The 16,165-nt window shown below is 37.7% G+C and overlaps 1 protein-coding gene across 6 annotated transcripts in view; it reads right to left on the bottom strand.

The window, feature by feature from the left end:
- Window positions 1–7,370: 7,370 nt before the first annotated feature.
- The window catches only part of st18 (ST18 C2H2C-type zinc finger transcription factor), a 40,125-nt gene continuing 31,330 nt past the window's right edge, over window positions 7,371–16,165 (bottom strand). For 3 of the 6 annotated variants that reach the window (XM_026149465.2, XM_080293160.1, XM_080293161.1), the window contains exons 12-22: window positions 15,035–15,280; window positions 13,882–13,994; window positions 13,226–13,288; window positions 12,845–12,913; window positions 12,515–12,577; window positions 12,097–12,177; window positions 10,432–10,653; window positions 10,190–10,278; window positions 9,935–10,038; window positions 9,690–9,836; window positions 7,371–9,550 (exon numbers count right to left, since the gene is read on the bottom strand). In XM_026149465.2, the coding sequence (XP_026005250.2) occupies window positions 9,410–9,550; window positions 9,690–9,836; window positions 9,935–10,038; window positions 10,190–10,278; window positions 10,432–10,653; window positions 12,097–12,177; window positions 12,515–12,577; window positions 12,845–12,913; window positions 13,226–13,288; window positions 13,882–13,994; window positions 15,035–15,280 (1,338 nt within the window). In that variant the 3' untranslated portion in view covers window positions 7,371–9,409. The remainder of the gene's footprint in view (window positions 9,551–9,689; window positions 9,837–9,934; window positions 10,039–10,189; window positions 10,279–10,431; window positions 10,654–12,096; window positions 12,178–12,514; window positions 12,578–12,844; window positions 12,914–13,225; window positions 13,289–13,881; window positions 13,995–15,034; window positions 15,281–16,165) is intronic. The other 3 variants (XM_080293158.1, XM_080293159.1, XM_026149466.2) reach the window with 3 other exon arrangements.

Raw genomic sequence — 16,165 nt, 5'->3', positions numbered from 1 at the left:
ACACCCCTTCTGGGGTGCAGCTGTTCATTCAGCTGTTCCAGTTCACTGAAGCCCGCTCAGAAATGGTCTCATTTCAAGAATGGCTGTCAAGAAGCCATTCTCAATGAGGGGAAAGGGGAGAAAATGCTGTTATATGCCAGATCACATGAGAACTGATCTGAAAATAAGAATCCAAATTTAAATGTTTTGGTTCAAATTGTCATCAATATGTACAAAGGAAGTCAGGTAGAGATAAAACAGTATCTACAATCATCTGTAAAACATGATGGAGGCGGGATCATCTTGACAGAGTTTAGGCTGTGTTGAAGAATAAATGTGGTCATACTAATTATTGATGTTCAAGCTCATTAGAATTGTACAACCTCCGTTTTTGTCTTAAATGCTGTATTTCCATGTTTGTTTGTACATGTTTCAATAAATCCCAGCACCTATTTCCCATTTTCTTAATATAATATAAAAATATAAAAGATCTTAAATTTAAAGAAATGAGAGGTGACACTGGAGTTTTGCTTTGTGTCTTTCAGTTTAGTTTATTAGACACAACCACAATCATAGGGAAGACTGCTGATTGACAGTTGTCAAGATGAAAATCCACAACAACCTCCACAAAGAGGTTAGGCCACAGAAGGTCAGTGCTGAAGAGGCTAGCTGTTTGCAGTGTGATGTATTGAAGCGTAATAATAGAAGGTTGCCTGGAAGGGAAAAGTGTGATAGTAACAGAGATGATCGCAGCCCAGAGAGAATTGTCAGGACAAGTCAACTGAAGAGCTTGGGCTTTACAAGGAGTGGACTGAGGCTGTTGTCAGTGCATCAAGCGCTACCACGCACAGACATCTGCAGGAAAGGATATCCAATGTTGCATTCCTAATATCAGGCCATGGCTGAACCAGTGACATCAGCAGCAGCATCTGACCCTGGTGAGGAGAGAAAGAACTGGACTGCTGCCCAGTGGTCCAAAGGTTTCAGATGAAAGTAAGTTTTAAACACAATTTAGAGTCTGGAGGAAGACTGGGACAGAATCCAAGGTGTTTTAAGTCCAGTGTGACATTTCTGCAATCTGTGATGATTAGGGGTGCCGTGTCACCTGCTGGTGGTGGTGATGGTTGGTCAGCTGTGTTTTATCAAGTCCAAAGTCAACACAGCCCTCTACCAAGAGCTTTCAGACCACTTCTTGCTTCCATCTGCTGACAACATTTATGGAGATGATGATTTCCTTTTCCAACTGGACTTAGCACCTGCCCACAGTGCCAAAACTAGTAATAAATGGTGTGGCATGTCTGATTGGGCAGCCAACTTTTCTGACCTGAATCCCACAGAGAATCTATGATTTCTGTTGAGTACTGTGAGTACCGATGATGAGAATCACCCAGCCCAGAAAAACAGAGGATCTCAAGGCTGCTATCAGACCAACACCTCAGCAGTGCTGGAACCTGATCCCCTCCACGCTACGCCTCATTGATGCAGCACTTCATCAAAGAGGTCATAATCAAGTATTGAGCATATAAAATGAGCATGCTTTCCAGAAGTTCTATTCTAAATCCTTTTTTGATCTATCTTAAGAAATATAGCTAAATATCTTGAGCTACAAACCATAATAATCAAATTAAATTTAAAGCAAAAAAGGTTGAAATGTTTACATTTACATGCAATAAATATAAAACATATTAAAGTTTATCTTTTAGAAATAAATTAGGAAAAAAGAACTTATTTAGATGCACTAGTAATGCACAAATACCCCTGACAAAAACAATCACCACACTGATTATGATGCCTTTAAATTCACTAATAGATATAAGCAAAACATATCTAAGGTTAGGTCTATTTGAAATCGTGGCATTATGGTGCAGTGGTTGGCACGGTCACCAAACAGCTAGAGGATTCTTGGCTGAGGCTTTTCTGGGTGGAGGGTTCAGGTTTTACCTGGACCTTGTGTGGATTCTCTCCGGCTACTATACCTTCCTCCCACAATCGAGGTGCATGCATGCTAGTTTAATTGGTAATGCTAAACTGTCTGTCCCTCTGTGTTGGCTCTGTAATAGATTAGCGACCTGTAAATGGTGAACCCTGCCATTCGCCCTTTGACGACAGAGACAGGCTGCAGACCCACCCCCGTGACCCCGAATGGAGAGGCTGTTCAGAAAATGAACGGCTGGATGGATTTATGGTTATGAAAATCAACGGATCTTTCTGGAAAGTATTCCATGTCCAAGTAGGAAAACACTGTTTTCCCCAGATCCGTCATGCTTTATATTAAAATGACTTTTATCCTTTTTACGTGACAAAGAAAACTAATCACCTTCAATGTTTATTTTTTAATTAGTTCTATGTAGCTGCCTGTAGTGTTTTCACAAGTGTCTGTGTATGTAGTTTCTGGAGGTGTTTCAGACTCAGGTGTTGTATAATTGGTAGATTATACCAAGGACTTCATAGAAAGAGTCCTAAAGCCTCCAATCATAGCCAGGCTCCAACATTATAGGAAACTGATATATATATATATATATATATATATATATATATATATATATATATATATATATATATATATATATATATATATATATATATATATATATATATATATATATATTCCTCTCCTCGTGCCCTTATAAAAGGAATCAGATATCAAAGTCGATAGAAAAAAATCTATTATCTAAAAAGTCTGACACACTTCTTTGCCCCAGACAGCAAGAAATCTATCATTTATTACACCTCGCGAAAATGAGCTTTTCCCCTTATCATCACTAATTATTGCCATCACTCATGTTAAATTGGTTATAACTTCTTTTTTCTTTTCAGCTTTAAATTTTCAAAACCAGATAAGATGCTCGTGTAATATATGAGATATACTTTCTATTACATAAGAAACTTACTGTAAGCTACATCCCATAGCCTAATGTGCATTACAGCAATATAATTTCCATCGATGTTTTGATCTTAAAGCATGTAAGTTACACTCATGATACACTGTTCTTGTTCATTACCGTGACTTTAACGGAAGAATCTAAACTTAGAAAGATCCTGGAAAGCTCCACACACCTTCTAACCTCACACAGCTCCCTTAAGAGGAGCTCCCTTAATATGCAGGCCTAAATTTAGCCTGCAGATGGTTTCTGGCCTGTTGGGGAAGTGTGTGGGAGTGGAAGGTCCTCAGGTTTAATAAGGAAGCAGTTGTGGTCAGCAGACACACATGAGTCTAAAGTCTGCTCTCTCTAAACACGCTTTGTATTGTACTAAGGTTTTACTTCCCATAGTAGGATGCTTGTCTCTTTGTAATGTTTTAGACTGTGGAAAGCATGCAGTCAGATCAACAAAGTTGATGTAAAATTGTTTTTCTTAACAAAGGAAATAATCTGTCATCATCCACTTCAGTTGTCTTCTGTCATCTTTCAGATCTTTTGGCACTGCTGAGCTGGTCAGTGAATTCATTCTTGTCGAGACTGAACCAGATAGTTGATTTGGCCACTTCTGAAGTTGTTGCTCTCTCTGTGGTAGGTTTATTTTAATTTTTCAACCTAATGATGATCTCCATCACTTATATCACTTTGGGTTTCCTGTTAAGAATTCCAGTGAAGAGCTACAAAACACAAGTTTGACACATTATCTTCAAATATTATTTCTGCTTTAATTTACATAAAATATTGGAAGACCAGCACTCACCTGACCATGACACCACTGTCCATTTACATTTGAGCCTCTGAACATGGGAACTTAAACAGTTAATGCAGTGCATTTCTTAGACCCCTTGACCTAAAAATTGTTGTTTCACTTTTGGGCTTAACTCTATGTTTTTATTGTCTTTGCTCAGGCTGGGATCCACCTGTTTGTTTATTTTTCAATTAACAGTAAGCAAAAAGTGGCAATATCTGCGGCCGCAGGTCATGTGAGGAAGAGAGAGAACCCAATATCAGATTACGCAGGACAACAGGAACCAGTAAACAAAAACGAACCATTTATTAAAGTTGATACAAAACAAGGAAAAACCAAAATGAACTGAGAACCTAAAGTGGGAAATACTAAAAATACGAAACTTGAGAGACACAAGGGCAAACGAGTAGACACTCCGACAAGGGACACGGAGAGACTGAGACAATATATACACAAGCTGGGAAACACAGTGGGAACAAATTAGACATAACAAGTAAGAGAAGGAAACTGATCGTAAAACACAAGAGACAAGGACTATCAAAATAAAACAGGAAACGCACTGAAATGCAGACTAAGACACACAACTTGATGCAGGGAAAGAGTGAGAGGGCACAAGAGAGGGCGAGAGAGATGGACAGAGAGCAAGGGACAGAGAGAGAGAGAGAGCGACACAGGAAGGTAAATAAACAGAGACGAGACTCTGAGGAAAAGACAGAAAGAGGGGAGCGCTAAAGGAAACCGGAGAACCTAAAATAACCCTGAATCAGATAAATAGCATAATGAGAAAACTCATAAGAAAAAACTAAACTAGAAAATGTAACCCACTCTTCACGATCAAAGCAATAATAAATTAATAAGATTCACAAAGTCCAGAATACCAAACACTGGGTCAAAGACCTGGAACCATGAAAAAAATAGTAGATTTCCCCTGATTTTACATAAAATAGAAATAAAAAATAACAGAATATATTTAAAGACATGATCTGGTTGGACTCTGCTGAATTTACTTTCTGTTACTGTGGTGCAAGCTCCTTCACTCCTGCAGATGCTCGTCTTTTGTGTAGAAATTGTGTACTTTCTCAGTCAGTGATTTAATTATATAGCAGGAGGTATTGATCTCCAATTACACAACCACAAATTATTAAAAGTACAAAATACACAAGGAAGCTGAGTCTCTAATTTGGGTTCATTCGAGGGTCTTTAGTAATTGAATACCTCATTCAGGATCATTAGTCATGTCACTCATGGGCCACTAAATAGGCCTGACTAGTAAATCAAACAACGTTTCCATTAAGAGCATGTTTTTAGCATCATGATTTGTGTCTGCAGCTCGCGATTTTAGTGATACTGTGCACAGCAGTGTGATCATCCTAGAAAGTGTTTACTAGCAACAGTGTTCCCACACGTCTTCTCCACATACACACAATCCTTGTAAATTTTATACTCACTTCAAACCGACTGTAGTGTACGTAGCCATCAAGAGGCTTTAGATATCTGCCACGTTCTCGCAGTTTACACACAACATGTCCTTTACAGGAAGACGGCACCTTGTGTGGTGTGACAGGAAATGTGTTTGCATGCACTGTGTGTGTGTGTCTGTCTGCATGCCTACCTCAAACTTTGTATGTGGTTTTCTCCCACCACATATTGAACTTTGGTTTTATACTTTAGCTCATATTTCTTTTACTGGTGCAGCATAAGCGTACATATGATGGTTTTTATTTTTAAACAAGGACATTTCAATATGGAAGGCATTTTAGATATAAACTCTGATCCATCTAACTGATAGTAATCACAGTAAACAGTAAATGGACTGGTACTTATTTAGCGCGTTTCTACTATAACTGAGCACCCAAAGTGTTTTTAACTACAAGCCTCATCCACACTTTCATACAAGGACTTTTTTCTCTACCTAAGCACCTTCTTACCCGCTTACACTGCAATGGATGCATAAGGAGCAGCTTGGGGTTCAGTATCTTGCAGAACAACACTACAGGGACAGACTAGAGTAGCTGGGAATCGAACCATTGACCTTCTGACGATAGACAACCCGCTTTGTCTCCTGTGCCTAAATGCTGGAATTAACTTTACTTTAGCAATAGAAAATAAAATAATAATAGTGAAATAGTAAAATTTAAAAGTAAAGTCCAATAATATTGACACTGAAGTTGAAAAATAGTGACAGTGATTTTGTCATTTTAATTTTTTTTTTTACTTGCCTATTTTACGTTTTACTTACTTATATTTTTATTTTTCTGTTGAATGATTAAAGTTTTTAGGAATGATCAGGTCCTATTTCGGTCTCAAGGCCTTCCTCTTTGTCTTGTTTTTAGTAATCAAAAAAGTGACATTCTTAAATGTACATTATTTCATTAAAGTTGCATTTTGTTTTTGTTTTGTTATCATTATTATTTTTTTTTTTTAATTGAAGAGTTTTCTGTTTAGGGTGGCACGACGGTGCACTGGTTAGCACTGTCACCTCACTGTAAGAAAATCTTGTGTTCAAAGAAAGCTGATGTTGTCTCTGGGTTTTCCCACAGTCTAAAGACATGCATGTTAGGCTAAACGGGGATACTAAAGGTGTGAATGTAAGCATGAAGGGTTGTCTGTCTGTCTATGTTGGACCTGTGACAGACTGGCAACGTGTCCAAGATGTACCCAGCCTCTCACCCTATGATAGCCTTTTAATTACAGCAATCCAGCAGGTATTCTTCCTGAAGTCCACAAAACATTTTACACTGTTTCAGTGGACCATAACAACTTTCATAATGTCGCATTTATGTGACAAAAAGGGGATCCACACAAAAGGTTTACTTGAACAATAGATAATTGTTCAAACATAAGCTAACCAAGACATAAAACATCAAATGGGGTGGATGCCAAGTGCAGTGGAAGAGCGAGATTGACCAGTTTTTCTGATCCAGGTGTTATAACCTGGAAAGCCCAGGCGGGTTGCATTAGCTGAGGTCTCCCTTATGCCAGCCACTCACCATTATAAACAGGCCAGGACTTTCATTGAGACAACAGGAGGGCTGTCACAGCAATGACACAACTCTATTAAAATAATTACATCTCTGTTTAATAAAAGGCTGACTCTTGGTCCAGATGGATAACCTTGATATTTTCCTTTTTTTTGTGTAGCTGGCTATTTCGATAATTGATTGGCCTTTTATGTTGTTTTTAAAGTAAAACTGAATTAATGTAAGTTATGAAGTGTGAAGATGTGTGTTTTTGTGCTTTGGATTGTTGGTCAGACAATAAAAGCAATGGATGATGTCACATTTGGTTAAAGGAAATGCATTTTTCACCTGTTTTTGTTTTTACATTTTATACACTATACTAAACAAATAATTGAATATTGGGGGCGTTTCTTCAATAATGATCACTAGTTGCATCTCTAAGCTGAACATATGGGACATTATTGAGGTCTACAGTGTTTTTCATTGGTAGGATTGGCATGTAGCAAAGATACATATCTGTACTTGAACCTGTGGCAGTCAACAGCTAAAAGCTCTAAAGCCATGATATCCCTTTATTTTCATTTTAGCCCCAAATGGCACAAAAACTGCACACAGAGAACTGCCAGCGTCTGCTGATCCAGTCCCTGTTTTTCACCACTAGGTGATGCTAATGCATCGTGAAAGCTGACGCCTGCTGACTTATTGGGGAGGAAAACGGGATGCAGTCAATTCACGGTGGACTCAAAACGTTTGAGAAACCACACAACCATTTGAAAAGTTTATTTCTACCATACACAAACTGTACAACACAGCGCATATCTTTATTATGAAATATTAAAAGTAATAGGAAGTTTAAATTTACAAACTACCTTAACTGAAAAAAGCATTACATTTTAATGTAAAAGAAAAGAAAAATACAGTACAATTTCATATCATACTAATATCGTTCCACAAAAAAGCATTTCACATTACAAAACATCAAATACTAACAGGGAAAAAAATAAATATTATTCACAAAACTTCCTGAGCAAACAATGTGTGGTATAGGAATTACATATAAGAAGTTACAAAGAAAAAGATCGTTAGATTTAAAGACTGTGATTCAGTTTTTAAAAGATTAAAATTGTTTAAAATGTGTCGAGTATTTGGATAAAACAGGGTCTTGTTTTTCTGTAATTTGGCTCTTCTGCTGTTACATTTTCATCTTCAAAATGTCCTAGGCTACATGTTGTTGATGTCTTTTTGCAGAAATTAAAAGAAATGTATTGCTGAAATGGATAGCTCTCTTTTTTTTTTATTATCTGGGGATTAACCAGCCGGTCCTTTTCTTTTATCAAAGGTCAGTATGGGCAACTAAAAACACAAAATAACTCATATACAAAAGTGCAATTGATGCAAACAAACAACTGATTAGCCAACAACTATCATTTTTCTATATTTTTTTTATTTTTTTGCTTGTAATGATTGAAACTAAAATGCAGGTTGCAGTGGTCGTCAGCTCGGTTTTGAAATAGCTACTATTCAAATCTGCCCAAGGATGTTCAAACTGTAAGACTGGCTGAAATGTTAAGGCCTTTAAGCAGATAAGAGATATCCACTCCTTCTTATTTGCCCCCTCTCTGCGCTATCAAAGAAAACAAAACAAAACAAATTAACACCAGACTTTCAATCTCAGTCATGATATTTCAAAACCTGACTCTGAGATTACAGCTACTGAGACAACGGCTTTCAAACAGTCATCAGGAACGTTTCCGCCTATGAAAATAATTGTACTGTATATTAAATCAGACACCATTCACATAATACTGTCCTACCACAAAACATAGTACTTGTATATTTTTATGGATTCATATACATTTAGGCACATACTATATGCACACTAAAAGTGTGCACAGAAGGCAGTTTAATATCTATATTTTTTCGTTTTGTTTTTTAAAAAAAAGAAAGACATCTTGACAAAGTGATCGTTTTGATTTTTGTTGCACTCTTTTTGTGGTCACACTATGCAAAGCAGTATCCGACATTCAGTTCACAGAATGATGTTGCATTTTTGCTCAGTGTCACCTCCTCATTGCATTCAGCTGTTATTGGTTGAGTAGAAAAAGGTACAGTACATTTGCATTGCAATTTCTTTTTTTTCTTTTAAATCTTGGTGTTCACTTTGTCTTACCATACATTCAGTCTCCAATAAGGAAAGAAAGCAATGCTTAAAAACATTGATGCTTAGTAGTTTTGGTAGGTTTTCACTTTGAAGGGAGATTCAACTTATGTTCTAATAATAATAATAATAATGATAATAATAATAATACTAACAATAATATAGGTTTTTCAACACTAGGTGGCGAAAGTATGCCATGAAATTGGAATGTGCTTCTATGTAATTTACAATGTGCAGAAAGTCAAACTGATTTCTCAAATATTACGCATTTACAGTTTTTAGAAATAAATAAAAATCGAGGAAATAAATACACTGATGAACAAATATAGTAATAAATAGCAATAATATAAGAGTGACATGAACACATACAGATTAAAATCAAGCAAACCATACAAAATAATTAAGTGCAAGAGGGGTTAAAAAAACAAATCTCACCAGGATAAACATATCGAGTGAATGCAGAAACAGTAGAAGCATTACAAATCTGGCTGGTAATTTTCTCAGTGCAGTGTATTTACCAGAAAATGCCAAACACATTTCCGAAAGCCTTGTCTTATACATGCAGCCAAGCCAGCACTCTTCAGTAAAATAGAGCTATCTAGTGTCATTATCCCAAGTCAAAGAAACCTCTTGGTAGCTCCACAGCTTAAACATGGATGCCCTTAATAGCCTGTTTGATATTATCCAAGAGGGCCTTGCACTCTGGAGAGTATTCATGCTCCGAGTTGTTGTACATATCAGTTAATGTGTTCACATAGGCTTCAAAATTATGCTCACTGATGGGCCCCTGCAACAAAAACATGTTTGACTATTAGTGAAAACAGCACAGCAGAAATGACAATTTCAGGAAAATGATTATTTATTTTTTTCTGGACAGGTTAAACACTGTGAGCTGGAGTGGATACTGTGGTCAAGGCTTACTGTACCATTTGAGGCAGCTGAATGTCTGTTAGACTGTTAATAAGAGCTTGGCTTAGGTGAGCCAGCTCCTTCAGTAGGCTATCGTTGTGCTGTTCGATCATCTTGTTTTCCTCTTCAATTGTCTTCAGGTTACATTCCATAGAGGAGATCTGCTTTCGGGTACAAAACAACAGGGATCTCATCAAATTGAGCGGGCAAAGATCTCGCGCCTTTATTTTAACCAATGATTTTTGTGAGAGTAAATACTTACCTGGGTTTGGAGCTGCATCATGTCTGCTTCTATTTTCATGTTGGATTCGTTCAGTTCTTTTATTTCATGATCCAGATGTTGAATATCATCTTTGTTTTCAACACCTGGGTTAGAGGAGATAGTCTAATTTATCATGTTCCAGCAGAGATCACAGATTTTTTTATTTTATTCATTCACTGGGTTTTTTTGTACCAGCATATGTGTCACTAATAGAAAAAAACTTGCCATGCCACACAAAATGTCAGAGTAGCTTACCACTGCTGGCTTTAAATTTGATAGTCATCATCTCTTCCTCGGAGTACTTTTTCTTGATATTTTGTGCGTTCAGCGGGCAACCGGACAAACTAGTTCAGCAGGCCATAAATGACAATTTTAGACAGCAGAAAATCACCGAAACTACTAAACTTTAACATCTTCAAGACTGTGGATAGAGTAAGACTGCAACATGTCGACTAGCGGTATTGTTTAGAGATAAAATGGAGGACAGGCGGCCTCACCTTCTGTGAGTGGCAAACACATTATTGGCATGTCCAAGGCCATTGCAGCCAGGCAAGGGACAATGGGGCAGTTCCTGTTTATTGGACTTCCAGGCAAAGGGCATCCCATTGATGGACGACTCCTTCTGTCTTTTGGCAGCGAGTGGACAACTGCCTGCACTGCGGTGGGATGTGTATTTTCCCGATATATGGCCCTGTCCGTCACATCCAATTACCGGACACCTACCGTAGTGACAAACAAAGAGGATGAGGCGCTGAAAACATGCATACACTACGGAAAAATCTAACTAGCTTGCATTTAATAACATTTGTTATTTTTTGTGGTACCCACTGAACAAAATCCATCCAGCTGCGCAAAAACAACAGCAACTGCTTTATTGTCAAACTGCAAAAAAATAAAAATAAAAAAAATCTCTGGGACCATTAAAATAAAAAAAAAATCTCTTTCAATAACTAGACCGGAAGATTTGTTAACCATTAAGTTGATTAATCCATCTAAATGCTGATTAAAAAATGAAGTCGCCAAAAACTAGAGATGGGCTATGAAAAATCACATTAACTGTAAGTAACTAATCCTCTAAACTTGAGTTTGAATGGGCCCTCTGTTCACTGTATACATTTCCAGGTGGATGGTATTTGTGTTTGAAAACATAAGCACAACTCACATTGAATATCATTAAGAGTTTGTCAGTTGCATTTTCAGGCCTGTTTTCTGCAGGTCAGTAATGGAGTGACATGAATTACAGATAATTGTCATGTATCCCCTCATGCGAAAGAATGTAATTTGGAGGTGGCTAACCCTTTCCCTTATTGATAAAGGTGAAAGGTCACCTGAGATGATACAAATGGCACACATGCTGTGGAGTGCTGCTGCAAAAAGCCTGTTTCAGCATTTTGTTACTCAACAGCAAAGCAGCACTTAGAGGACAAAACAACACCGGTCCCATTACTTACATCTACCACAGGTAGGTAGCTTGATGCAAGGCACCCGGACAATGGAGGCATGCCATATGGCCCACTATTTACAATAATCTAGGGACATTTGCTACCCTCCCCCTTTCTCTTCCTTTCTCTCTTAATGTGTATGAGATCTATTCCAGTTTAATTCCTAAGCTCGTGCCCTTGCATTAGTAATTAAAAAAAAAAAAAAATCAGTGTCCAGATGTATAAGTAAACAAGGGCTCATATATCAGACTTTGGATTTAAGCTGCAAATCAATTCCATTATATTTTTTTTCCAATAACACTTTAACAGACAACAGTGATTAAGCTCCAAATGAGTGCAATGCCATCACAGCCGGCAATTCAACATTTTCTTAATATACTATAATTATAAAGAAAGCACTCTGTGAAGAGTGATAAGCCAGATATCCCATTCAGAAAATAGAAAAAAAATACAAAAACCCTGGTGAAATCCTGCAGAAAAAAAAACATGTTACTAATCCTTTGAAAATAATTCACTAATGTTAGGACAAGAGAAGTATTATTTTCTTTGTTTAACTTAATGGCCTCCAGGTACTATACCCCCGGGCACAAAAGCATGACGCATTTTCCCAATGTTTTCTGTTGTTTTATTTTTAAAACAGAAAAAAAGCAAACAAAAAACAAACAAACATGACAGCATAGGATGAGCAAAAAAGAAAAAAGAAAGAAGAAAAAATCGTACTTAAGCTCTTGCTCATCTTTGTCATCCTTGTTTGGTGTGAGCTTCAAACCTCCTTTTCTGGCACGTGGACATCCTGACAAGCTGAAAATGGTTGGAGACAGTGAGTTAACTTGAAAGAATCTATTCATGAGGTACAATAAAGGCTGGAATTGTACAGGCAGCCGTGAGGTTTAGGAAGTTGCAATTTTTTCATGTTTTAAAAAAAAAAAAAAAGATAAGTTTTACTGCATTAGCACATATGTAGCTGAAATGTGCCTATAGATGGATAGACAGATAAAAAGGCAGTCAAATGAATCGAGAAAAACAAGAAATCAAAAAGTGCAGCGTGTTTTTAAAGTGAGACTTTCACCATCTGTTTGAATGCCATGCATCTGACAAATGTATTTCATGCTCAGTTGTGATGATTTCTCTCAGCTACCTTCTGTGCGAAGCATAGTTCCCAGTCACATGTCCAGATCCATCACAACCAGGTGTTGGGCACCTGCAGGTTGAGAGACACAGAGACCAGGTGCTTTTTACAGCAAAAGACTGGGAGCAGAGCTGGGGATTCATGCTAATATGCAGAAAAGTAGCACAAATAGAAAACAACTTCATGTTGAGTAAATGGAAATCATGCATAATGTGAAGTGAAAAGGGAAAGGAAAAGGAAAGGAAGGAAAACAAGATGACCCAAGCTGAAGCAAAAACAAGCTGCCTAGTTTAATGTGAAAAATCCTTTAGCAACAATAACAGTTTTCAGAACACATACTTTAGTTCCTGAGAGTTGGCTGCCATCAGTGATTTGAGTGTTTTGTCAGCGAGGGGACATCCAGACACACTAGAGAGGATAAAGAGCTAACAGTCATTTTAATTCACTCTTTGATCACGACTGAATTAAATAATCTTAATACAATGCACTGCATATTTATACAAAATTACTTTAAAAAAACACAATTCTGCTTGTTCGTCACGAGAAAGCTTTTTTGTGTCATCACATTTTTAGCACATGACATATGCTGCAAAAAACCCTACGAGCTACAAGTGACAAGTTTTCACTTGTAATAATCAACATAATTAAACAATAAGCATTGTTTCCCTTGTCTATATATCTGCTAGCTGGTACTAATGAGAGTGTAATTAATTACAGTACCTCCGATGTGATGCATAATTCCCCGTCACATGGCCACTGCCGTCACAGCCTGGGGTCGGACAGCTGCATGAGAACACAAAGCATTTAATACGCAGATTACTCCACTTCCCACAGACTTTCCCAAGCTTGAACTGAATCTTTCTTATACAGGGGGAACCTTTTTATGTTCATTAGAGAGAAAAAAAAGAGTTAGTACAGCGGAAAGTTTAGTAGAAATTTTTCATTACATTGCTCAACATTCAGTTTAATAATGTCTCTGAATGTCACAGGGGAGGGGATCTGGTGGGGGGGGGGTGCTGTGCTGCGGAAACTAGAGGATCCTACGTTTCTCGTGAGGAGACCCAGCAGAGCATGCACTCTAACTACAAAGAGTCAAGAGTTGTGTTAAGCTTAGGTCGGACATACGGGGAGAAAACTCACTTTTTAAATAGATACATTTCTTCTCCACATGAACCTGCAGACATACCAGTTACAATCATATGTAACAGTGAGTTTCATTCCAGTGTTTTGACCCACTATTGGAACAAATGTATGGTTTGGAGTGACACTTTTTCTTATTAATACTGACCATCTGCCAGCTAAAAGGAATGATCACATCACACGTGTCTGGCTCGATAAAGCTGCTGCGAGATGTTTTGCTGTTTAATCCCACATACCTCAGAAGCTCTTTCTTCGAATCCCGTAATGGCAGCTTGGCCTTGGAGCTTAACATGCTGCTATCTCCCTGGTAGTGTTGGTCTTCCAAGGAGACCTGATCATAATCCTCCTGCTGAGGCAGAAATAAAATAACAGCATGACCTTAACTGTCCGAAGTATCAGACATCACTCTGCAATGACCTGAAAGTGAATAATTAACAAAATCCCTGAATAATACTCTTAAAACAAGTCCTGGGGGTTGCGGTGCACGACGCAGACGAGATTACACTTGCAGTAGTAAACCACACATCCATTTAAAGTCATATTTAATCCACGTGTTGTTTGTGATGTACAAACTCGACGTATGGGCCTTCTTTTCTGTGCCATCACCAGATGTTGTGTGTGATGTAAAAGCAGGGCAAATTTGACAACTCTTAATACGTGTTACAAATGAATACCACCTGTGAGATCAAAAGAAACGAAACCTTTAGAGCCCAGATTAGACTCATTCAGACCCTCGGGCAATAGATAAGCACGTCCTCAGTGTAAATATAATTCATACATCTTATAGATTAACAGATTTGGCTCGAGCTTCTGCTTGGCCTTAGAACATGTCTCCATAAATGCTCTTAGAAACACTGCATGTCATTCAGCCTGGGGGCGAGGTCTACACTTGGATTTTTTAAAATTTTTTTAGGTAGGTTTAAGTTTATTTTTAGTCAAACTATTGAGCAAAACTGAGTAAATCTGGCAGCACTGATACATTTTTTGTTTGTTTTAATTCCTGTCGGTAAGGAAATGCTATGAAACAACAATCAAGGTGAAAATGAAATGGTAACACATATCAGGATACTAAATTCCTGAAAATTCATTTTTCCCCCCAGTTTCCTTACAAGATCTGTGTAATCTGGTGACAATGACAGAGAAACTGAAGAATTAAGAATTCAGCGGGTAGATTTTGGGAAATGACTGCAGACGGTATATTTAATAGCTAAATACATGAATAAAACACACACAAAAAAAGAACCTAATTAGTCCTGGAGGGAGTTCAGGCATTAACTTATTTGGTTTATTTTCTTATTTATATTTTGTCTCGCATATAAATTCATCGTTTGACCCGAACATTTCTGATTTGGATAATCCAAATCTTGTTTATTTTACTTCTTTTTTTACCTCTTTGTCCTGTAAAACGCGAGCTTTGCTGAAGTTGACAGGGATGGGGCTCTCCCAGCTGTCTCTCTCACACAGCGGCTGGTAGAAGGCGGGGCTGATGAGCACACTCCCACCTTTGGCCACAGCGGACTCAGGGGGAGACAGCAGGTCGTCGGGAGGCGTCCTGCTCTGGGCTTTTACGTTTTCCTTGCACTTCTTCATGCTCAGGTCCAGGGTGCCGTTTTCATCCACCTCTATGAGCATGTCCTAAAGACAACAAAGGTGAAATGCACAAAATCTGATGTGCTACAGAAGAGTACAATAAATCGGATGTGGCTTATGAAAACAAATAAGCCAGAGGATAAAATTAAAAGGCATTCTCTAATTACAGCCTCAGGAATGTAAATAAGACAGCACAATACCTCATTAATATGACAATGAGGCAATATGGCAGACTTGAACCCCAGTAACATTTCTCTGTAAACACGAAAACTGACTTGAAAAGCAGCGCAAACAAACAGTGTATTTAAATAATACATACGGTGGTTATCTCACACCAGACAAAGTACCAAACTAAGCCAGCGTTAATTCTGCTGAACACAAAAAAAAATATAATCACTGGTGTGTAGTTTTTCAGTGACAGCTGTGTCATCTGTTTTCTGGGACACACAACCAAGATGGCAGCTGGGGGGTGGCTGCTGGTTTTAGGTCATCATTATTATAGCAAAAATTAAAAAGCTTAATGTGGCATAAGTTTCCCCGCTGACAGATGTGTTTGTCGTTTTTGTGCTGAAACGCAATAGCATGATGACTTATGGCTGTTTTATGGTATTAAAAGTTGTACCTCATTAGATGTTAAAATCCTTTCCCATAAATGGAACCAATTATTCAATCCATATGTTTCATTAGACCCTATACATCATTATTTTTTGTAACAAAGAGAAGTGTGTGTGTGTGAGATCTTTCAAATTAATTAAAGGGGATAATTTTCATGAACACTGGATGAGGCCGTCCAGTTTAATTATCCAGCCATTTGATGGTGTGTGTACCTAATCAAAATAACATCACTGTAAAACTAAAGGATGCGCAGACTTTTTGTGATTTATTTTCCCTCTAACGTCAGCTGGAGCTAAAAACAAAGACTCTAAATCT

This window comes from Astatotilapia calliptera, chromosome 18 (assembly GCF_964374335.1).
Source record: "Astatotilapia calliptera chromosome 18, fAstCal68.1, whole genome shotgun sequence".
Classification (NCBI taxonomy): Eukaryota; Metazoa; Chordata; class Actinopteri; order Cichliformes; family Cichlidae; genus Astatotilapia; species Astatotilapia calliptera.
This window is presented reverse-complemented; position numbering and strand designations above follow the sequence as displayed.